Raw genomic sequence first — 23,902 nt, 5'->3', positions numbered from 1 at the left:
GGTGCCCTTATAAAACTCAACGTTTAACCTAATCACGCCGGCTTGTGCCCGCCCTCACAGTCGGGCATATTTGCGGAATACACCACGCCGCCGTTGACCCTGGCTATTGACCGGCTGAATCTCCTGATTGTGAACAGTGTTAAAATATTTGTCAAATAAGTGTTTATTTATTTCAGATGACGAGCACTATTCACCACAGACCAAAGCATATGGTGAGACAACTACTGTACAGTGGTATAAATAGAGACAGACTTAAGATAACTTAGGCAGTAAACTGTAAGAAGTGTACCACATTTTATTAATGCGTACGTGCTGATGTATAGAAAGGAGAGGTGATAGTGGATGGGGGTGGAAGGGGATGAGTGATGGATTGGAGTGCTAGTGGGTGATGGAGTAGTGATGGGAGATGTGGGGGGATGACAGAAGGTCATGAGGGTAACAGACTACCCTGAGATCAACGATTGAACTGACCGGCCCGAAGAATTAACTTGCGGACAGGTAAACTATTGAATAACAAAGTGGTCAAAACTCATCGTAATTTTTCCGAGTTATTCTTCATCCACACCCCCGAGTTATTCTACGGTTTGTACAGTTTGTTGTCACCAAGACAAGCAACACTGCGTCTATGACAAAGTAGGGTCCGATTTTTCGACGATCTGATTTACAACCTGTTTTCCAAGAACGCATTGTAACGTCGTAAAGCGGGGACCGCCTGTACTCCACTTGAGAGTGTACAGAACCGAATAAAGTAAATTTAGTAACAAAAAATATAAAACAGCTGTTCGTGGGAGGAGGGCAGCCAAAGAGCCGCATGCGGCTATGGAGCCTCAGATTGCAGACCCCTGGACGAGACGAACTGCCCTCACATCATTGACGGTCAAGTTGATGACATGATTTTCGGCCATTGTTCAGAGTGTTTGAAGAGATGGTCCCAGGGTATTTCAAGGGCAAAGAGGTGAATTGTTTGTCTCGAGTTTCACACAACCCAACGCTTGTGCCCAAAAGCAATGAATTAGCAGCGTTTAATGCTAATGAGAAGGTATTCAATTAATCCAGTCGTGAGTGGATTCATCATGGGTGATCATGATAATTGCAAATTAAGGTGTCTCTAAATAAGGCGTTTACATGGTGTAACATTATTTATTGACTAATTACAATTAACTTTTATTTACTAGGTAAGGTCCACTAATGTATATAGCTCTCGTTTAGAAGCGACTTGATCATTTATGGTAGCCAAATACCAGAGGTGGGACAAAGTCATTGTTATGCAAGTCCAAGTCGAGTCTGAAGTCATCAAATTCATGACTCGAGTCTGACTCGAGTCCAAGTCACATGACTCGAGTCCACACCTCAGCCAAATACTCGAAAAACTTGTTGAGTCTACATGTGGAGGGCCACAATGGAGGACCCGGAGAACAATCAACACTGCCACGGGAAGAAGAGAGACACGAAAACTCCAAATACACAGCAGCAGGCGTCGGGGTCGAGGTCGGCATCGAACCCACGACCTCTTGCACACCAGGCGAGGGAATTAACATCTCGTCACCTCGTTGTGACAACTATTCGGGCCGGTAACTTAGCAGAGCCACAAATAGATTTGCTTCCAGCAAAGATTCAAAAACAGCCGCGTGTGTCTCTCCGAACACGTCATCGTCATGTTATGTTGCACTTTAACTTCCTCGTTCGCCCTCCTTTAATCTTCTTCACGAAGTTTCCCCCAAACGCCTCTCGGTTGTTGGCGACTCCGGCAGCCCTCGGTCGTGGCACAGGTGAGAAGACGCTCGCCGTGGCGTCTGACACATTGTCAACGCGACATTTTAAAACCATTTACTTTACATTAAAACAAAAGTTGAGCTGCAACTTGGGGTTAGATGTCTGCCTGATGCAATGCGTATGACATATATACTCGACTGCTAGAGGGAGCCAGTATCATTGGGGCATTTCTGAGTTTACTGAGCACTGTAGTTTACCATCGTGGCAAAATGTACAGATGCTTGCATGTTCGACCACTGCGTGTTTTTAGCCTTGGACTGAACTACAAAAGTCCTCCGCCTATATCTGTGCTACTGTTGAAAATGAAATGTTCATGCGGTAATTTAAAAAAAAAGTTATACGTATAACACATGAATAGACACCATCCGGTGAAAATCCACTGCGAGACGATCGTACGGCGGTATACACATCGGGGGACAAGGGACTTGATATTTCGATTTAAAGCTTTCGTGACTGCAGGGATTCATCCTCTTGGTTCTTTCGGTAAAATTTCGATTTAAAGCTTTCGTGACAGCAGGGATTCATCTTCTTGGTTCTTTCGGTAAAGTCACGTAGAAGGGAAGTAATAAATGAATAAAAATAAAACATAATAAAATAATTCTCACGTTTCGGCCACAACGCAAGCAGCCGTCCTCAGATCTTTCGGTAAAGTCACGTAGAAGGGAAGTAATAAAATAATAAAAATAAAACATAATAAAACAATTCTCACGACGTTTCGGCCACAACGCAACCTGAGGACGGCTGCTTGCGTTGTGGCCGAAACGTCGTGAAAATTGTTTTATGTTTTATTTTTATTATTTTATTACTTCCCTTCTACGTGACTTTACCGAAAGAACCAAGAGGAAGGGATTTGACATTTACTCACCAGAGGTCACAGGTAATTAGCACACTGACGGCGTGGTGAAGTATGGTGAAAACATCCCCATGGCAGGCACGGTGTGGAGAGGCATTCGTCTCGATGTGCATTGACAGAGGGCTGTGAATATTTAATATTAGTTTTAATTGGGGTTTGGGCTATAGCGCGGAAACACAACATGTGAATCATGTCAACTACATCGCAAGCTCGTAATGTCACATTTGCTTGTGGTAACATGTTGCAAACACAGCCTAGTGGCTGCAGGGTTTGTGCTGTTGACTTCATGTTGACTTGCTGATTAGATTAGACGAGACTACCCAGAAATAATTTAATGTACTTGTACACATTTCAATGTGTTTTAACACCAGTGACGGCTTTGCACAGTGTATATCGCTTAGCTATGCTATCAGACGCCACTACTGTAGTACAATGGTCATGGCCAGTCCTTCTGTCAATCCACTGCTGGATGAGGGCCTCCCCCAAGCCACGTGGGTCGTGGGAGTTATATGACCATTCTTCACGCTGGTCGGTGTGCGTTAAAGAGAGGGCGCATAGATATTGTAACATAGTCCAGTGGAGCAAAGCCTTTTGCTGTACTGCCCTCTGATGCCGACAACATAGCCCTGTAGTAGTTTGTGTCGGTTGTTTCATACATGGTGGTCGCCCTCACCAAGTACTGTACCATCCTGGCTAAACTCTGCTTTTCCTCCGAGATATGACGATATCAGGTGCATTCCAGCTGATTTGGTCATAGGCACTGTAGCATAAGTGTATTTTGTTGTATCTGAGTAATGATAATAGGTTTTCCCCTTTTTTCGGGCAACAAAACAGGTGTTAAGATGTTAAAACACCAAACTGGAACCTTTTACAAGAATCATGTCTGCATTAACAACAATGCTTGTGGTCAGCATGCAAACAAAAACATACTCTGATATCTGAGTAATGTTAATGTGACCATGCCTCAAAGTTGTTGAGCTATCTCGGGGAAGCAACACTCAAGTGATAGAGCACTTGGTGTGATCAGCCATGTCCCTTATATGAGTTTTAGTATAACAACTATTTAAACAATAAATAAACTAATTTGGAAATATCATATTAACAACTAATAATGTTCCCGTCAACAGACAATTGAGATGTATGTTTGTAAGAGTGCCATGGCGACCCGAAGAAAGGAATCACCACCAACAACAGCCAAGGAATCCTGGCTGCAGGATGCAGTCGTGATCAGCGGCATCGAGAAACTTCTATCAAGTCTCACGGAGGATAAAATAAAAGGAAGACTGGAGTACCTTTATGGAAAATTTGGAAAAATATTGGGAATACTTTACCCCCACAACCGCAACAAGGATGAGGCACTCATTGTTTATGACAATAATCAAGGCAAATGACGTCACTCACTGCACATGGGGTTAATCCATCCGTATACCAATGTGTAAAATAAATGAATAAGAAAAAAGCTACAGCAGGACATTTACACAATTTTAGATGTACATTTCAGACATTTGAAAGAATGCGTGTCACCTTAATGAGTTTGTTTAACTTGAAAATGCTCATAAAGATACAATATTGTGAGAAATACTTGGATGAACTTTCACATCGATGCTAGGATGGTATTATAATCTCTTTGAGCTTTTAGGACTCATAATTAAATCATAAAACTATATAATTCCCTTTCCCAAGTTGCAGGAGCTATTCTGCATTACACCCTAATTTGTATTAAAATGGTGTTTAAACACATTTTGTCAAAGTATTTTATACATAAACTATTGAATACTGTAGAGTATTATACTTGGTTAACTGTGGATTTCTTTTTTGGATTAATGAACAACCACCACTCCCAATCTGTCCCCTACCACCTTCCAAACAAGACCACAACATTTAAACCGCTTGGTGTTTATTGTTGTTTTTAAAATCCCATTTACCCTATGTCAGCCAACAGTGCATGTTGGTAAAGTTGTAGAAAGGAAATGTTTGTTAATCTTTGTTTTTAGGAATTGATGACCTTGTGGAAATAACAAGAATTTACCACACAAGAAGATACAATGCAAACGTAAAGGTATGTTACATCGTATAAATAAAAGAACAGTACTGTCTGTCCTGGTATAAACTTTAAAAGCCATTGACTGCCACTGTTATTAGTCTCGACGACTGGTCTATCCTTTAAAAATCCTACCTTCAAAAATATAATATTAATGCTTTTGTCAAAAAGGCTACACCAGAATATTCGTACTTGCGGAATGTTACATCGGCCAGGCAGGTCGCAACATTAGCACACCATTGACTTAAAGCTTTCGTGACTGCAGGAATTCATGTTCTTGGGTCTTTCGGTAAAGTCACGTAGATAGGTTCAAAGAAAATAACAAAAAAGAAATAAAACTGGACGTTTTCATCGCAACACAAGCGGTCGTCTTCAGTGTTGCGATCGAAACGTAGTTTTTTGTTATTTTTTGTTATTTTCTTTGAAGCTATCTACGTGACGTTATCGAAAGACCCAAGAATATTAGCACACCACTTAAAGGAAATCAAACGAATCTAAAATACTCGCAGACAGTTGTAGAAGGTGACAGAACACGCTTGTCAGGAAAGGCACACAATAGAGTTTGATAAGGTTAAAGTTTTATATAAAAACAACTATAATGGGTAAAGATTAATTTGGGAATCAGTTGAAATTGAGAAACCCCAAAACTATTTTAACCGTGCCAATAGCTATAGACTGCTTCCTGATTGTTTTACAAATATATATCTTTGATGCTAATTGAAGCAATTTTATCAAATATAACTAGAAACTTAATAACTTCAAATAACTCCGTTTATATAGAAGGGTAAAAAACCAATTATATTTTTTACTGGCAAATGAGGTTCCAATGGTGTAAATGCTTACCCCGAGCTCTCATACTCTGATGGTACATTGTCTTTGAGTTGTGTGCCTTTTGACGTCATCTGGTCCAACCCATGTGAGACTAGACTCTAAGGAAAGCTGTCTCGGGTGTGGACCAATCAACTTCAAGGACAGTGCATACATTATCAGAGTTATGTTTTATGTTTGCATTATGACTGCAGGTATTGTGGTCTATGCAAACATGACTCCTTGTAAAAAAGGTGTCAGTTTTGTTGCTAGATAGAAGGGTAAAAAAACAATTATCAACTAACAATCTCTTTCATGAACCTAACTCGAATATTGTAATATATAATAACTTTTTTCACCTAAAACAAAAATAAATACATTATGGCTTATGCAAAAACAAATTTGGGTGAAAATAAATAATATCGATTACAACTAACACAACATCTTATTACGGTACCCCATTGTCAAACTGAAGAAACCTATGACGTCCATCTAATTTCCTTTCAACCATCCTTAGAACAAGAATTAAAATAGGTGACAAAGCCTTTGCCGTGGAAGCATCAATGCTTTGGAACAACCTTGTTTCCTCCCTTCACATCGTAAATCTTCCTTCAAAATATATCCCGAAGCAGAAGATTAGTGCTGGATACAACAATATATTCCAATATAATTTGTAACTTTGATCCTTATCCATAATCCTTAAATTTCAACGTGCAATTTTATTTTCGGACTCTGTGTTGTCTTGATGTAGTCTTGGATTGTTTTTGTTGCAGTTTTTGCTGCCTTTCCCAAGCTTGCTTTTAGTGTTAAAAAACCTTCAGGTATTTATTTACTTATGCAATTTATACTTATATACAGGACTTTATTTTCTTCATATTTACTTATTTTAGTAACTTGTTTACCTTTTCTCTATTTTGCACTCCTATCGTGTTTTCGTATTGTTCGCTGTTGTATCTTGCTGACCCATCCCTACTGGACATCTGTGAAAACGAGCCTCATAGCTCATTGGATCCCTCTTATCCAAATATAGAATCTGATATTGAAGTAATCGACATATATAAAGCAGGTTGAGTGGCTCCTGGCAGAGGTGATGATGGGCAGTCCTTCTCCGGGGGCTTGTATGACCGTCACATGACGAACTGTGACATTTATTGTCAATGTTCCGTCACTTATTGTCATAGACTTGAGAGAATAGTCCTTTAGGCCTTGCCTGATGAACGTGGCGAGAACATGTTTATGGTGATAGATGGCAGTGACTAGGATATAACCATTTAATCTGTACCTTTCCATCTGCGTGCTGTCATCAACGTGCGTCTCCTGTACGACAATGTTGTTTTCTTTTAGGTTTCTGCACAGGAACTCACATTTAAGTCTTGATAATATTTAAATGTGTAGTTGTTTCACTCGAATACCTCGTCCAATTGTGTTTTGTCCCTTAAATGGGTCTTATTTCGGCATTTAGCTCGACTGATCATATCTGGATTTGAATGAACGTCGTCGATTTCGCTTAGATGACGGTATTATGTTTAAAATGACATTAAAATATATAACAGGTGAGCCGTGAGAAGGCTACGGTCTCCCACCCACTCACTATTAATACATAATAAAGGATGTTTTGGGAAACTATTTTTAGAGTTGGGCCTGCACACCACTGTCAATTTAGTCTATTTTAATCAAATTCTGAAATGTGTTTTACATTCTCTCTTTTAGGAACATCCACAAAGTCATCCGGAATATAGCGACAACCAAAAAGAGTCAGCATCACGTGGTAACACTGGATAAACATATTTCGAAATACTTTTCTGAAGTTCAAATAGCAGACTTTGATAATCTCGAGAGCAAGTACAAATACAGTATAAATACAATGTATGTCACTGATCAGTAGAAATCATTTTAGGTTTTTTGCATAGCAATGATTAAAAATTTGATGTTAGATACAATCAAGTTAAGATTATTGATTTTTTTTATTAATTCTTTTCTAAATGGATGAAAGCCAAATGGTAGCATCGACAGTCCTCGATTTACGAACAACCGACTTACGAACACCAACAATTTATGAACCAGCTTCCATGATTTTTTACGACTTAAAACGCAAACTTGCACTTGCAAGCTGAACTATGTAACTGTTTTGTTCAGCGGAGTTATTTATTGCGAAATGTAATGAGTCAGCCTTGCACTGGGAATATGTGTGTGTGCATGAGGGTTATTCAACATCGCCTCGCCAGGCACGCTGAGAAGAGGCTTGCGGAGCTCCAATGTAATTTCAGACCAGGGCAGTCCTGCACAGATGCCATATTCTCTGTCCTGCTACAGCAGAGGTGTAGGTAATTCTAATAAGACTTACATCTCTGCTTCATTGACCTGGTCAAGGCCTATAGTATCATCAACAGGCAAGGGCTCTGGGCTGTTCTTTGTGCTTTCGAAGTCCCTGACTCTCTGCTCACAATAATTAAGGGCCTTCATTATAGTGGGCAGGCCCAGGTAAAGCTACATGGCCAGGAGTCAGAGCCATACCCTGTTCACTTTGTGGTGTGACAGGGATGTCCTCTGGCTCCCACATTATTTAACATCATCTTTGACCACATAGTTCCAGTAGCTTTCCACGGCTGTACCGTAGGAATTTCCATATGGTACAGATACAATGGGAGGCTGATCGATGCCCGGGTGCGGTCGAGGGATGGCTTCCTATTGGTCAACCATGTATGTATGCTGATTATCTTGTGATTGCTGCTGACTCAGAGGAGGAGTTCAAAGCGATGCTGCTGAATCTGGCACGTGCTACTAAGAGGTCAGCTCTTACCATCAGCCCCACTAAAACCAAGCACCTTCCTGGATATTTTGTCTCATCAAACACTCCACCCCCTCAACTCCCCATTGGTGATGGGGCAGTTGTGGAGAGAGTGGAGAGTTTTTATACCTGGGCAGTGTGCTTATGACCAGCTCCAGCTTGACAGCAGAGGTCTCACTCCGAATCAGTTGAGCGGCATTATCTTTTCATCGGTTGCGTAACGCTGTGTGGAAGCTACCTGGTCTGTCGCTCTGCAAGAAGCTTCAGGTCTGCTCGGCCACTGTCATTCCCTCCCTTCTACGCTTGCGAAACGTGGACCCCCCTAATGGAACATCTTTGCCGGTTAGAAACATTTAGGCTGGTCTGCCTATGATCCATCGGTGAGCTCCTCCGGCAGGTAAGGCTGCGTTGGCTGGGTCATGTAGCCCGCATGCCCAGCCACCGCATGCCTAAACAGCTTTTGTTCGGCCGGATCGAGGGGGCTAAACGGGCACGGCACGGGCTAGAGAAGAGATGGAGTGGTGTGGTACAGGAGGACTTGGAGCTGAGTGGACTTGCCGATGACTGGTACCAGCGGTGTCAAGATCGGCCTCTGTGGAGGAGGCTCGTGAAGGACGCTACTGGGCAGTTGGAGGCAGTCGCCCTCCAACAACAACGGAGGGCAGAGGAACGACGCTCACAACGAGCGGAGCGCCGGGTGGCTAAAGCACAGCAAGTTGGCACAGTAGGGGGCACAGGTGGTGCATCAGCCACTCATCTCAGTTAGTCGACCCATGGCACCTGGGTCTGTTCCGTGACCTGCCAGCGGGCGTTCGACTCTTCACGTGGCCTCAACGTGCACATAGCCTGACACAAGCGTCGTGGTGACGTCACCGCCACTTAGTGGCGAATGGTGGTTGTTGTGTGTGTAAGTGAGTGTGTGGGGTGCGGTAGTGTAGCCGTTAGCTCGGTGCACTACGAAAACACCACTAATGGGGAGACAAAGGCGGCTGGGCGTTGTGTTGGCCACTCCCTCGTGTGCCGTACAGTGCATTATTGTGTTCCGACTTACCAACCGTTCGACTTACGAACAGATATATGGAACTAGTAATTGTGATCGTAAGCCGAGGACTGACCTATATAGTTCAGGAAATGTAGATTGAGTATGGGATATATTGTTTAAATTATTAAAATGTATTGATCATGATTGTCACGATTTATTTGAGATTCAGGAGTATGGAAATGATCAGCACATTGTTGATTTGTACCAAAATGTAGCTACAAATGTCCATGAGTTTAAAACACTGATTCTAGATGAAGCTAGTGGAATGGATCTAGTAGTGTTGGAGAAATTATTCAATAAAACCGAATAGCATTTCCCAAGTGTTGTGATAAGGAAATCACCACCTCATATTATTTTTACAGGCAACTACAAAGAAGTTGATGAGGCTCAAGATGAACTTTTCAAAGATTTGCAAAGTAAAACAAAAAGTAGCACGAGCAATGAGGACACAGCATCATTTTCGAAGTTACGTCAAACGTCTGGCGATGTTAAAGACTCAAGACAGTCAAACACTGAACTTTTACACGCTTCAAAAATTAACTCTGAATTTGTTATGGAAATATTTCAAGATGAATTAGAGCAGCTGAAAAAAATATCACTTTGATATAATTGTCAAAAATATACCTGATCAAATTAATACAGTGGGTATAATGTTGCATCCAAATAACAAGAACACATTTGTGTTTAATGAAGCTATTGAAGTTTTTACAAATTTTTATCTGAGAAAAAATAAAAACATTCGACACAGCATAGTTAAGATCACGGAAGGCTTGTCTGAAAGACAACTTGATGATGCCATTTCGACTGCGAAAAAAACATATCCAAAAATTTTCTTTCAAAGGAATGAAAGCCTGACCGAAGTGACTATTGTAGGAAATGTAGCAAAGGTTGCAGGAAATGTAGACCAGGTTGAGAAGGCACGGGATCTGCTGTGCGAAACATTAAATGGTGTTAGTCATGGTTCCTCATCAACAAGAAATACTCCTAATGCTCACGTGACCATGAATTCTGGCACAACCTCCATTGCAAACCCAATACAAAAAAACAATCAAGACACCTGCCCAATATGTATGGATGATTTCACAAATAAAACATCCCTGAAAAGATGTAAGCACTCTTTCTGCAAGGAATGCATTGATCAGGCAATGAAGTCAAAGTCAGTATGTCCAATTTGCCAGACAGTTTATGGCAAACTAGAAGGTGATCAACCAAAGGATGCCTCAATGAAGGTAACGAATTACTACACTACTTTGCCAGGATATGAGAAGTATGGAACCATTACAATATACTATGACGTTCCAAGTGGCAGACAAGGGGTAAGTACTTGTTATAAATAGTTATGTATATTAAGTGCACTAAAATGAGGTGCAAAGACAACTCATGTGCTAATATTGTCACAGTTTTGTGAATAAACGAAATTTGTTATATCGCTTGTCTGATTTTGTCTGCCTTATTATTCTTTTCGCTTATTTTGCCATGTAGCCAGAGCACCCACATCCTGGGAAGCTTTATCATGGAACAACAAGGACAGCATATTTACCTGATTCGCCCGAGGGGAAGCATGTACTCAGCCTCCTCCGGCGGGCATTTGATCAGAGGCTGATCTTCACTATTGGGACATCGTCAACCACCGGGCTGCAGGACAGTGTCACGTGGAATGACATCCACCATAAAACCAGCACACATGGAGGACCTAACAGGCAAGGACTGATATGTTCTCGTTTTGTACGGATTTAAACGTGTGTTTGCTTCCTTTTCAGTAGGAATTATTAAAACATCAATTATTTATTTACGTTTTCTCCAACATTGCCACATTTAGCTGTAATGAATCTCAATGTAATATTGTTTTAAAAGGCATGCTTGTGAAACAATGCATAACAATGACAACGTTTATAACATAGCAGCCTAGGATCTCTTCACCATACTGGGTTTGCATTCAAATAAATATTTTTAAAGTTTTGCGAGTTTCATCTATATGCATTTTTTTTCTCATTGTAGTTTTCCATTAATTAATTACTTTACTTTTGCAATAGGGAGCAAATAACTTATTGATTACAAAGTGTAATGTACTGTTTAGTGTACTTTACTATATCTCTAGAAGGATATTCAGGCTAACATGTTATAGGACATTGGATACCATGCAAATTAATTAAACAGATTATATTAAACACATGTTCATATTGAAGTCTGTTTCCTGTTTCTTGCCATTTCAGCTATGGATATCCAGATCGTGATTACCTCAAGCGTGTACAGGAGGAGCTGAAAGCTAAGGGAATTTTTTGAATTTCGAAAAATGCAAGAAAACTCCAAAGTGATTCCATAAAGACATTAAAGAGTAAACAATACATGTCAACATGTAAGAATTGTAGCCAAGCATTTGTGTTTAAACTGATTCTATCAAGCTTACATGTTATTTTTCTAATTAACAAAACATGTGCTACTGGTGTTATGTGATGAGATGAAAAAATATCCTATGGGAACCCGCACAGAACAGTGCATCACGATATACAGGAGAATAGCCCATGAAAGTTGACATCACAGAACTACTTACTTGATTCCATCAAGTGACCTTTAATTTTCACGACGAATGCAGAAATATCCCATTCAACCAACTTTAGAAATGTTCATTACATGCCAGTCAAAGTTAAATATCTCATTCTCAGTCAGAAATGTCTCACAATGTCAAACAAATAATGTTTATGATGGGTTTTCATGCAGTCATTGGTGACCAGGCTGAGACGATTAACTCACAACAGGTGGCTGCCCATAATTGAACCCAAATCCAGTTTGTCGAAATACTTAATGTGTTACAACCACACAAATGTGGTTATAACCACATGATGTATCATCTTATGGGTTAACTTTTTCCCGTCACGTATTACAATAACTTACCGTATTTGTTTTTGGATTATGAAGCAATTAAACTTTCAATGGTCAACTGCTACTAAATTGCACACAAGTACGGCGATTCAACAGTGTCCTGTATTCTGCATCCCGACTTATTTTAAAACAGCTGTAAGCAGCTGGTTTAATCTTGTATTCACTCACCTCGAATGACTGCACCTTGTGTGGACAGTGTAACATGACAGGACTTTAGGACCAGTCTGGGCATACTTAAGAATGTTAATTTTCTATTCACTCTATTATGCTTTATAGATAGTGTCTGATTATATTATTGTGTGTACATTTTTCTTTGGGATATATTACAAACTTTCAAATTATGTCAAATTGAAAGTCTTGACAATCGGGTGGTATGAATTAATGTCACAACTATGAGTACTAAACTTTTTTTTCAAACTGTCATTGACAATAGTTTTAATTTAAAAACTAAATTTAGCTCAAAGGCTTGGTATTCAGTTGCTTATATTATTACTGCATTAGACTGTGTAATATTATTGGTGATTTTATTAGAATTATGGACACGTGCATGCTGAATAAACAAAATGAATTGATGTCTGTCACAATTTCTTTGAAGTGTCAGACTGATACATTTAATATAGTGTTTTTAAGCTCAGTTACATTTCATGTGTGAATGCATTTAGCATTGGCTTGCAAAGATAATTCACAAATGAAGACAGCAGTAGGGGTCTACAGAGATATCTAATTTTAATGGCTGGTAAGTAGGGCTGAATCTCCTGATTGTGAACAGTGTTAAAAATATTTGTCAAAGAAGTGATGATTTATTTCAGTTGATAATGAAGATGACTAGCACTATTCATCACAGACCAAAGCATATGGCGAGACAATTAACTACTGTAGAGTGTAGATTTGAAGGTTTCGTGACTGCAGGGATCCATACTCTTTGGTTCTTTCGGTGAAGTCACGTGGGTAGAAAATAAAATAAATTAACTCACGACGTTTCGATTGCAACACAAGCAATCATCAGGTGGGAAAACCACAGCAAGAACATGTTTTGCTGAAGTGGGAGAGAGAGTTGCCGTGGTAAGAGGTTATATAGGTGAGAAAGGGGGAGGAGCAGGGGGTGTGGGATAGGGGGAGCGCTGCGTGGTGTCGTGGTACCTGGCAGATATGATAAACGACAACCCTTACAAAGCAGTTAGGGTTTTACCTGGTTAATAACATCCTTCCAATGATTGCTCAATTTGTGTACCCCCTTTTTAAAAGTAGGTTAAACTTTGCCATCTGACTTTTAAATTAAGATAATATGGAGTAGGATGCCATAAAGTGAATAGATATATGTTGAGAGTAAGGTAATCAAGCACAACGATAAAATACACAGGTGAAATCTATATGAGTTAATAAATAAAATCACAAATGTATTGTTTAATTTTGTCTTTGACGAAAAAATGTCGAAAGCCGCATCACAGGCAGAGCTACTTGTACACAAACATATCAGGTAGAAGGCAGATGGCAAACACATTTATTTACTCTTTGGTTATTTCGGTAAAGTCACGTAGAAAGAAAATAAATGTAATAATAGAATACGACGTTTCGATGGCAACACAAGCAATTGTCATCAGGTAGAAAACACACCTAGTAAACTTAAGAATAGAATGCAATACAACACAGAGAGTCGGCTAACAAAACAGTCAACACCCTACCTGGTTGATTACGTTTTTCCAAAGATTGCTAAATTTGAGAGAGAGACAAAACACAGACACGGAGACACATAGACAGACACATAAGCAGAGAGATAACACAGAGACACAGAGAGAGAAAGACACACACATAGACACACAGAGAAACAACGCCTCTGTGTCGAGGCCTTAAATAGAGAGAGAGGGGGGCTCAGAGAGAGAGAGGGGGGGTAGAGAAATTAGCATGTCAATGAGAGAGTTGTGTGGACATCCACCCCGTAGCGGCCAGGGGACAGAAAGAGCAAATGGACTGAAACAAGCCTGGTAAATTTTAGAGAGAGAAATATATATTGTCGAATATATTTCTGAAGTTCACAAAGCGGATCTTGATAAGCTGAAAAGTAACTGCAATGTCACTATAATGACAACAGATATCACTGATCCGCAAAAATATTGCCTCAACGTTAAAGGATATGAAAAAGATCAAACAACAGCTATAGCAGTCGAGAATCTTCTTGACCTGTACCAAGACGTATCTTCAAATGTCAAGCAGTGTAAAATACTGATTCCAGGTGAAGCTCGTGCACTACATTCAGATGAGTTTGAGAAATTAATCAAGAAAACTAAACAGCATTTCTGCAGTGTTGTGATAAAGAAATTACAAAATTGTGTTATTTTAAAAGGCAGCTACAAAGAAGTTGATAATGCTAGAGATGCACTCCTCAATCATTTGAAATGGAAAGCTAAGAGTACCACAAGCCATGAAAACGGAGCAGCATCCTCATCTGCGAAGTCGCAACACGGGTCTTACTATGGTACAGATCCTCCACAGCCATACACAGGAGGTTTGGCTGCAACAAAAGCAAGCTGTGACTTTGTTCTAGAAATATATAAAGGTTAATTATAGAATCTGAAAAAAATATTTCATTTTAAAATATCTGTGAATACAAAATATGATGACGGTGATATAGTGGATATAATGTTGAAGACAAATGGGAATAGTGCATTTGTGTACACTGACGCTCAAGATGCTTTGACAATTAAAAAAAAATCTATTCGACAGATTACAGCTAACATTCCAGATGGCTTAACTGAAATACAAGTCCATAATGCCATTTTAGCTGTACAAAATTGTGTTCAAAGCATTATATTAAAAACAGATAAAAGACTGATGAAAGTTAATATTAACAAGTAGGCTTTTGCGACCAATATCCATAATAGAGTTTTTTTTTGCGTTAGATCGCGATCTAACCCAAAAAAACCTCTATTATGAAAGTGAATATTGTAGGAAAAGAAAACAGTTGATATAGCACGGGATCAGTTGTGTGAAATATTACTTGATTATAGTCAAGGTCCCTTATCAAAAAAGAATAAGCCTCTGACTAACACGACCCTGAATTCTGCCATGAGCTCCACAAAAATCCCAAACCAAGAAAACGAGAAAAAAGATACCTGCGCAATTTGTTTGGAGGAATTCAAAGATAAAACATCACTGAGTAAATACAACCACTCCTTCTACAAGAAATGCCTTGACCAGTCAATGAAGGTGAAGCCAGTATGTCCAATCTGCCACACAGTTTATGGCAAAATAGTAGGTGATCAGCCAAAGGATGCAAAAAGAAGAACAACAACTTCGACAAGTTGTTTACCTGGTCATGAGACATGTGAAATCATTACAATAGGCTATGCCATTCCAAGTGGTACTCAAGGGGTAAGTAAGTTATTTTAAATGATACATTAAATATTACATTATTTGCAGAAACAATTTGCTACGTAACTCATTTGCCAGGACATGATAAGTATGGAACACGTAGAATAGACTATGACATTCCAAGTGGTATGCAAGGTGTAAGTATTTGTTATATATAGTGCTGTATATTAAGTGTACGAAATTGTGGAAAAATAACTCATAGGCTAATATTCTCACAGGTAAGTGTAAATTATATGCCTAAATCACCTGAAATGCACCCAATCTAATTAGATCTGGGAAGCTGAGCAGTTTTGAGCCTGGATAATGCTTGGATGGGTGACCGCCATGTATGCCAGTTTGTCATAGGCAGAGTGGGGCCGTGTGATTTGGTAGTCAGCGAGGGGCAGTGCAGTTAAACGTTGTAATTCTGTGTCCATGTCTGTGCTCCCTGCCTTCGCCAACCCCCACTACCAGTATGGTGAAGAATCGTCAAATATCATCACAGATTCGTGAAAGGTGGTGGTGGCTTGTAGAAGCTTTCTTCCAAAGGGGATTGCCCATGGCTGATGATGATTCCCAATTTAATTTTAATTGTAAACACATCAAGTGAGCATCTGCTCTCATCTTCGTCTGCATGTTGTCCACTTTTTTTATAGTGGATTATTCCGCCTGCCTTTGCTAGCATTATTTCATCTTTAGTCAATATCCATAGTTCAATTCTGCCTATCTCATAAAAACTGATACCAGGAAACCTTTAGAATGTAAGATGACGACAGTCACACAGACGAGACAGACCATTATAACTGCTGGAAACCCCCCAATCTCTATCTTTGTTCCATATGCACTGCTTCTTGGGCAAGCACACAAAAGTCCAGCCTTGTAAATCAACTGCGGTACACACACAAGTGGCAAACACAGAGGGAGTTTCCTAAAATTAGCAACGTATATAATAGTTAAAGTGAAGTTAACAGTTCGTAAAGGAGGCTGAGGTACAGCCTGCTCTGTAAGGCATCATCTTTCTCCGTTCCTGATCCCTGTGGTGGCGTGGCTTGAGGTGCCAGTGGCAGCAGTGCTGATAATGTAAGTACTTTACAGCGAATCACTGTTGTACATGTAAAAGCATTACAATTAAACAAACACACTATGTAAGTATATTTTGTAATATATGTAAGTATACAGCACCTCAATATTTGACACAGGTAAACACTTGATAGGTGAAACCAGGCAAGATCAAAACGCAAGTGTCTTTGCGTTGTCCAGTTATATTAAGCATAATTGTGACCTCACACATGTAATAAAACAGTTTACGTTGGAATGGGAAGTAAAAAAACATGTACATTCAGGATGTCCCTTAACCCCTGAGCGCCAATACATACATTGGCACTGTGATTGCCAGCCAATGTCCCATTGTTGTCATATACGGTGCACTGCAAACTATCACCCAGGTTTGTGTTCGTAAATCAACGTTAGCTTAATGTTAGCAAAACACAGACCAAACCAGTCAACATTGGTCCAATTATGTTTGCTGTTTGGATGTATATATATAAAAATACAAGAGCTGACTTTATAATTCTGTATTTAGCATCCATAGCATATTTGTGTTGCTCAAGAATATATTACAGTACTGTATAGTGTATACAGCAAATAATAGTACGTGTACTGCATTGTAATTTGTATGGTCAATTGCTAATCTACTGCATGTGCTGAGTAAGTTGTTGAGGCACCGCGGTGTAACATGTTAGCTGCAACTATCGGTTCGATCCAGATCCTAACGCTTGCAGTACATTTGGAGTTTGCACGTTCTTCCCGTGGTCGTGGATTTTCTGCGGGTCCTCCGATTTTTCTATCCACATTTAGAATACATGTGCGTTTAAAGTATTTGGCTGCTGTACATTTCCGCATGATAAGCCACTTTGTTGAGCTATTATTTGTGGCCAGGTCGCTTCTAAAAATAGCTATATAGTTCAGTGGGCTTCACCTGGTAGAATAACACATTGTTTAGTTTAATAGGACACTGGGATCGTATTCAATCACCCAGAATCTTATTAAAATGATTTATTGACACTGATACTACTGCGTTGGCAGTTGTGCAACAAGCACAATGAACACAAACAAAACTCAACACATTCTTTAAAACACTGGGATCTTATAAGGGGGGGGTGGGGATACATAATAGGTGACGTTACTCTGGTGAGAATTCATCCTTTGAAAAAAAAATCTGATGACCATTTTTTTTATTTAACTTATTCTGTTTGAATCAATGCACACACATGTGCCGAGTTTGGCACCAAATTGTGCACGTTTGAGCTGGGGCCATATTCTATTGGCTACTCCGAGAGGGGAGATAAGTGGCGCACAGCAAAATGTTTTTACCATTGAAATACCTTCAATAAGTTATTTAATCCGACGTGGTATATTATCCACCTGGCTAGGGAATATTATCCACATGGCGAGGTATATTTATTATCCACTGGGCCGCGAATCGGCGGATGCATGAAAGTGAATAAGACGCCAACTTTAAGCGCCGTTCGCCTGCGTTGTCTCCACGCTCCAGTGCGAACGTGCATGGCCATGGATCTCGGTGGGTCATTCCAGTTAAGTTCGTGCCATTTGCGAGTGTCGGTGATGAATGTTAAGTGCGTGTGTCGGGGGTTTTATTTATTTAAAGCAGTGGTTCTTAACCTGGGTTCGATCGAACCGCAGGGGTTCGGTGAGTCAGTCTCAGGGGTTCGGCGGAGGTGAAGACACACACCCGACTCGTGTGATTCGTGATGACACGTCCTGGCTTGGCCATCATTGGCTGCAAGTGATCACGCTACGTTTGAAAGGCAGTGGCTATTTAACAGCCGCGAAGTTTTGTTGATGTCGGTGTGGACAGTCGGTGGTAGCCGGCACCTTTGAGCGACGTAGATGAACGCGATATCGCTACGCTCTTAGAATTACCGAGATCGGCAAGGGTTTCGGAAGTCTATTTAAATGCCAGGCGATGACGGCAAGTCCTCGATTACCGTCACTTGCATCAGCAGAGGTGTATCGCTTTCTTAAACGTGACTTGCAGTTTCTGTGCAGTATTCACACCGACGATGACGCATGCAATTTTGTTAAATCGTCAACATTTCTGTGTTTTTTTCCGTCAGTTAAAATAGAAAAATGTACTGGCACTAGTGGTGATCTAACTGGACATGGATTGCAATTACAACACGAATAAAGCATCGAAATAAAATGAGGAATTAATTTACCATTGAACATGGCATACTGGATGTGATGTACTGAGTGCTGAAATATGTTGCTGTCAAAATCAGGGAATTGATGCGCATTGAGAGTCAACGATAGCGAAAATACAGTATGTTGCTGTAAAAAAATCAGGGTGTGAGGTGTGAAATACAACGTGGGAGGGGGGGGGGAGATGTAAATGAGAGTGTGATCAAATGTGTGAATGAAGAACGCTTCACGGAATAGAGAGGCGGTGAGCCAGAAGAGAAGAGGAAACTCTTAAGCCTGGACTTGAACGTAGAAAGATGCAGCAGTAGGGATGGCCAGGGGGAGGGAATTCCATGCTTAGCGGAGACGGAGAAAAGAAGCGGTGTCACATTGGGCAGAAATAGACTGGGATCTTTGATGTGAGCATTTAGTTAATGAAGAGGAGAGTGAATATAGTGGGAGATGTATAAAGTGAGAGATCAAGATGGGAGATGGAAGTGGAAGTAGGCAGTGACGGGTCCATGGCGCATTTTGGAAACGGGGTTGACTGTGTGGGTGATTTTGGAGCCCTTGGGAGCTGGTGGATAAGTCAGAGTTACTGGTTTGGGGTGATGTGATCAGAGTATCGAGGTAGTTTTTTTTCTTCCAGGTGTACATGGGGGAGTCTTGTGGCAGCATTCTGGATTATTTGGAGTTGCCAGTTGAGGAATCTCGTCTTGCCACCAGGATGGCGAGATGTTACCTCCATTGCCTGGTATGCAGGAGGTGTCGTGGGTTCGATCCCAACTCTGACGCTTGCTGGATATTTGGAATTTGCGTATTTTCCCTGTGGTCACCTGGACTATACGTACCCACATATGATAAGCCACTTTGTTGAGCTATCGTGCAGGGCAAGGTCGCCTCTGAAAATAGCTTACCTGATAAATAGTTTAGCTTATTATAAAATATACATTAATGTATAGCATTTGGATTTAAACTACTGTGTGTAATCTTGATTTGAAGTAGATTGACTGGTGCATAGGAGCAGTGTTGAAGTTGGGGAGACAAGTAGCCATGGGACCCAGATTTATTAATGTCAGTGGCCCCAGCAGATGGCTCACCTCCATGATTTGTGTTTGGGTGGGGAGAGTAACACGAGATGAGCATCAGCTTTCACGTTTGCCCGTGCCCACGCAGTTTTACAAAGTTGCCAGTGCTTATACAGGTGGCATTGTACATGCCACAACGCCGAGGAAATAAAGGCACCTTTTTATTAAATCTTCACATACAAACCCCCTTCACCTCACATCAGGAGTCCACATCACCCCATCCCCACCTCCTACCCACGGAAAGTCCCCCCTGTCCACGGTTTCGCTTCTGTTCACACTAAAAAACTGGAAGAAGCACCACAAGAAATGTTGTACAAGTTGCATCTGCACAATGTACAAGCACTTGGCTGCTAAAGCTACAAGTTAACCTAGTTGCTTAAAGCAACAATCACAAACACCAAATTACTTTAATCAGTAGCGAAAAAAAACGCGTTCTTTTTTGCTGTAAGTTTTTATTACAGCGCTACTTTGCAGTTACTGTAATGTATTATGGCACTTGATTGATAATTATTTCAGGACACTGAGTAACAGTGGCTCAACAATTTCACGTGACTTTACAATAGTACGTACGTGACTGTGTGCAATGTAATGCATGTGTTCTGTGGCAGATCAAATATCCATGGGGGTGGGAGCACAGAGGACGATTGTAATGAATGATGAGAGCACTCATCACGATCCAAGACGGGAAGATGATGACAGCTGTTCAATTTGCATGGACGGCTTCACAAAGATGGTCACCCTGGACAAATGCAAACACTCTTTCTGCAAGGCGTGCATAGAGCAAGCAATGAAAATCAAACCAGTGTGTCCAGTATGTATCACATTTTATGGAAAAATTGAAGGCAACCAGCCTAAGAACGGAACCATGTCCTCATCAGTAGACTCGAAGAGCCATCTGCCCGGCCATGAAGAATATGGCACTATCATTATAAAATATAACTTTCCTCATGGTGTGCAGAAGGTAAGATATATGACTACAACTTCATATATGTCTTAATATATGTCAATTATTGTACGCACTGCCAACCGTATGATAATCGGTCGCCATTGCAGTTTATGCAGACAACAATAAAAGTAACCTTTGGTGGAACTTCAAAGTATGTAATAGCTAAAAATAAAGTGTGCATACTATGTGTGGTTTCTACACAGTTGTACATCTTCCTCTTGTAATGCAGGCCGAGCATTCAAACCCTGGAGTCAAATTTTACGGGGCAAGAAGGACGGCGTACTTGCCCGACTCGCCAGAGGGACGGCACGTGCTTTCCCTCCTGGAGAAAGCTTTTACTCAGCGGCTCATCTTCACTGTAGGGACGTCCACAACCACGGGATTACAGAACTGCGTGACCTGGAACGATATTCACCATAAAACCAGTAAACATGGTGGACCTGAAAGGTAAGGCATAATTACTGAATGTTCTATTCTTTCTAGTGATTCAGAAAACATTTGATTTTAACTCAAATGTATATCTAATGAAGCTTTGTCTCAAAAAATATGCTTATAGTTATAGTACAGTAATTAAAAATACACTCAATAGTTATCTCTTAAATATAATGCATGCCAGTCATGTGAATATGTATTCCAACTTTCTGAATGGTCAAAAAATGTTTCTCTTTTTAGTTATGGATATCCTGACCCTGATTACCTGCACCGAGTCAAAGAAGAGCTGAAGGCCAATGGCATCTACTGAAAATGGGATATGCAATAATTTTGTGATTACAGTATTTTTGTTTGATTTATTTTATTGCTTAACATTTTAACAAGTGCCTCTTTTAAACATAAATGTGTTGCAGAACTAACCTCTAGTGACAGCCCTAAGTTCTGAAATAATCAAAAATTTCAGTGGGGCCATTCTTTGCAGATGACAAGTATTTCCTACAAAAATAATACTTATTTTATTGACCCGAAAGGGATAAATGGCTAAGGCGACCTCCGAATGAATTTGAACTTGTGCAACCTTAAGATTTTAGTCAATCTGTAGCGCCACCCAGCTGAAATATTAAGGTTATCAAAAGGACAGCTTCTCAACACTGGTCAGTGCTTGGTGGGGAAGAGTAGGTCAAAACTAGTCATAATACCATGACCGGGAACCAACTCTGGTTACCATTTTATTTCTTAATATATGTTAATTGTTGTACGCACTGCCAACCGTATGATAATCGGTTGCCATTGCAGTTTGTGCAGACAACAATAAAAGTAACCTTTGGTGGAACTTCAAGGTATGTAATAGCTAAAAATAAAATGTGCATACTATATTAACCATTGTGTCCCCACTCTCCAGTATTAAAAGTAGCAGACTGTCGACGGGAAAAATATGTAACAATTAAACAACTAGACCATTAAGATTTTGTATGGAATCTTCAATACTGTACAACATACAGTAATTGAGATTTAGAACACGCAGCCATGATAGCAATAGCGCTTAGAATCATTGGTATGTCGTCCTACCAGAAACACTGTTTTGTGTTGCACAATATTCGCACAATATATTTTCTGGCTTCTCTTTGAAACTGCAAACTGGCGCAAACCATACATTGCTAGTTTTATTTTGCCTATACATTGTTGTTTCCCCGTATCAATGGAGCCACGTAATGGGCAGCAGATGAGAGTTTGGCAAAGTCCATTATTGTATTATACCTCAATGCTCCCACCAACTTGCACTGATTAAGGTAAAGTATGGTCAAATAACTCCATTGAGACACACAACATGAGGGCGGTCCTTATCAAGCAGTGGATGAAAATTGTACTTATTTGTAGTAGCAGTGGTGTGAGCATTATCCTGTGTTGTCACTCATGCATGAACATGTATCGCCTGACGGAACAAATACAAAATCGAAAATAAGCTGCTTCCTCTTTTTCCACACGGTACTTTTCGACATCGACTGACACTCCAATACAAACCAACTTCACCACTAGAAACGCAGCTACAGATGTATCAGGCCTCTGTTTCTTATTCTTATTTCAGACAAAAAAATAGACAGTACATGATGGTGACTGATCATAACTTTCCTCCATAAAATATTACCAACTAGGCTTTTAGTGGAGCCAGAAAAAAATAACAGTTCATGCATAATGACTAAAGTATATATGTGCACAAAAAATGTCTGCTTACTACCACTCTATTATTTTAGCAGGTAAGTCCCACTGAGTTACGTAGCTCTTTTTAAAAAGCGACATGGCCACAAATGATAGCTCAACAAAGTGGCGTATGTGGACACTTTTCGCAGCCAAATACTCAAAAATACATATCCTAGCACTGATGTTAAAATATCAAGTGATTTCACAAAAAAACTGGAGAAAGGCATGGAGAAGCCACGTCAACCATGAGAAGAGAGCAACGGCGTGCGATGGAGGAAGCTTGAGCCATGGATCTCTCGGCAAAGAACTTAAGAGGAACAATGTGGACCCAATAAGCAGCTATACCATTGCAAGTCAGCGTTTTTTTGGGTTTTAAACCGATAAACTAAGGCCTCCCTATGCCATATCCGTCATTGGGATATTTAGTTTTTACCATACTTCACGCTGGACAGTGCAGATTAGCGAAAGGGGGAGGAAGGACACGGTCTGTTCACAGATAATATCAACAATAAATAATAAAAATAATATCAATAATAATAGAAATAATATATTAATTATTACTTATATTATTTATTATTAGAATGTTTTTACCTACGTGACTTTACCGAAAAACCTAAGAGTATGAATCCTTGCAGTCACGAAAGCTTCAAATCTAGAATTAATACCAACAAGTCTGCGCTGATATTAGTTAGCGGTGGCCGGCAATCCAATTCCTAGTCGCCAGCTTCAGGGTGCAACGTGCGTGGCTGCACCACCGCGTGCTCCAACCCGCCCTGCACTACCGGGGCACACTTTGACTTTAAAGCTTTCACCCTCCTCCAGACAGCTCCGAGGCAGTAAACATTTCCACTATTTTTATTATTATCACACGCTTTCATTTAACTCACTCTGTGTCTGTTGTTGTCGTTGTTGTATCCTCAAATCTTGTAACTCAATTTTAACCCACTTCCAATGTGGTAATCGACTGCAAACTTGGTGTACTTATGCCATACTGATCACAATACT

At 40.3% G+C, this 23,902-nt stretch overlaps 3 protein-coding genes across 5 annotated transcripts; all 3 read left to right on the top strand.

The window, feature by feature from the left end:
• Positions 1-1,686: 1,686 nt before the first annotated feature.
• Positions 1,687-9,930, top strand: LOC133346039 (uncharacterized). Its single transcript, XM_061557305.1, has 6 exons — positions 1,687-1,769; positions 3,754-4,009; positions 4,621-4,685; positions 7,185-7,239; positions 7,700-7,798; positions 9,667-9,930. The coding sequence occupies exons 2-6, from the start codon at positions 3,763-3,765 to the stop codon at positions 9,906-9,908; spliced, it is 708 nt and encodes a 235-aa protein (XP_061413289.1). The 5' UTR covers positions 1,687-1,769; positions 3,754-3,762; the 3' UTR covers positions 9,909-9,930.
• A 102-nt stretch (positions 9,931-10,032) lies between these two features.
• Positions 10,033-12,756, top strand: LOC133346038 (probable E3 ubiquitin-protein ligase DTX3). The gene is made up of 3 exons (XM_061557304.1): positions 10,033-10,620; positions 10,787-11,004; positions 11,518-12,756. Exons 1-3 carry the CDS (start codon positions 10,306-10,308, stop codon positions 11,585-11,587), a joined length of 603 nt encoding a protein of 200 aa, XP_061413288.1. The 5' UTR covers positions 10,033-10,305; the 3' UTR covers positions 11,588-12,756.
• A 3,628-nt stretch (positions 12,757-16,384) lies between these two features.
• Positions 16,385-23,363, top strand: LOC133345774 (probable E3 ubiquitin-protein ligase DTX3). Of its 3 annotated transcripts, none has more exons than XM_061556747.1 (4): positions 16,385-16,612; positions 20,430-20,782; positions 20,997-21,214; positions 21,440-23,363. In XM_061556747.1, the coding sequence occupies exons 2-4, from the start codon at positions 20,441-20,443 to the stop codon at positions 21,507-21,509; spliced, it is 630 nt and encodes a 209-aa protein (XP_061412731.1). In that variant the 5' UTR covers positions 16,385-16,612; positions 20,430-20,440; the 3' UTR covers positions 21,510-23,363. The 3 variants fall into 3 exon arrangements, with proteins under 3 accessions (XP_061412731.1, XP_061412729.1, XP_061412730.1); XM_061556745.1 differs by lacking the exon at positions 16,385-16,612 and adding an exon at positions 17,860-18,113; XM_061556746.1 differs by lacking the exon at positions 16,385-16,612 and adding an exon at positions 19,454-19,487.
• Positions 23,364-23,902: the final 539 nt, after the last annotated feature.

This window comes from Lethenteron reissneri, chromosome 23 (assembly GCF_015708825.2).
Source record: "Lethenteron reissneri isolate LAM-NWPU_2019-01 chromosome 23, ASM1570882v1, whole genome shotgun sequence".
NCBI classification, from domain to species: Eukaryota; Metazoa; Chordata; class Hyperoartia; order Petromyzontiformes; family Petromyzontidae; genus Lethenteron; species Lethenteron reissneri.
Note: the sequence above shows the minus strand (reverse complement) of the source record. Positions and strands in the feature narration are given on the sequence as shown.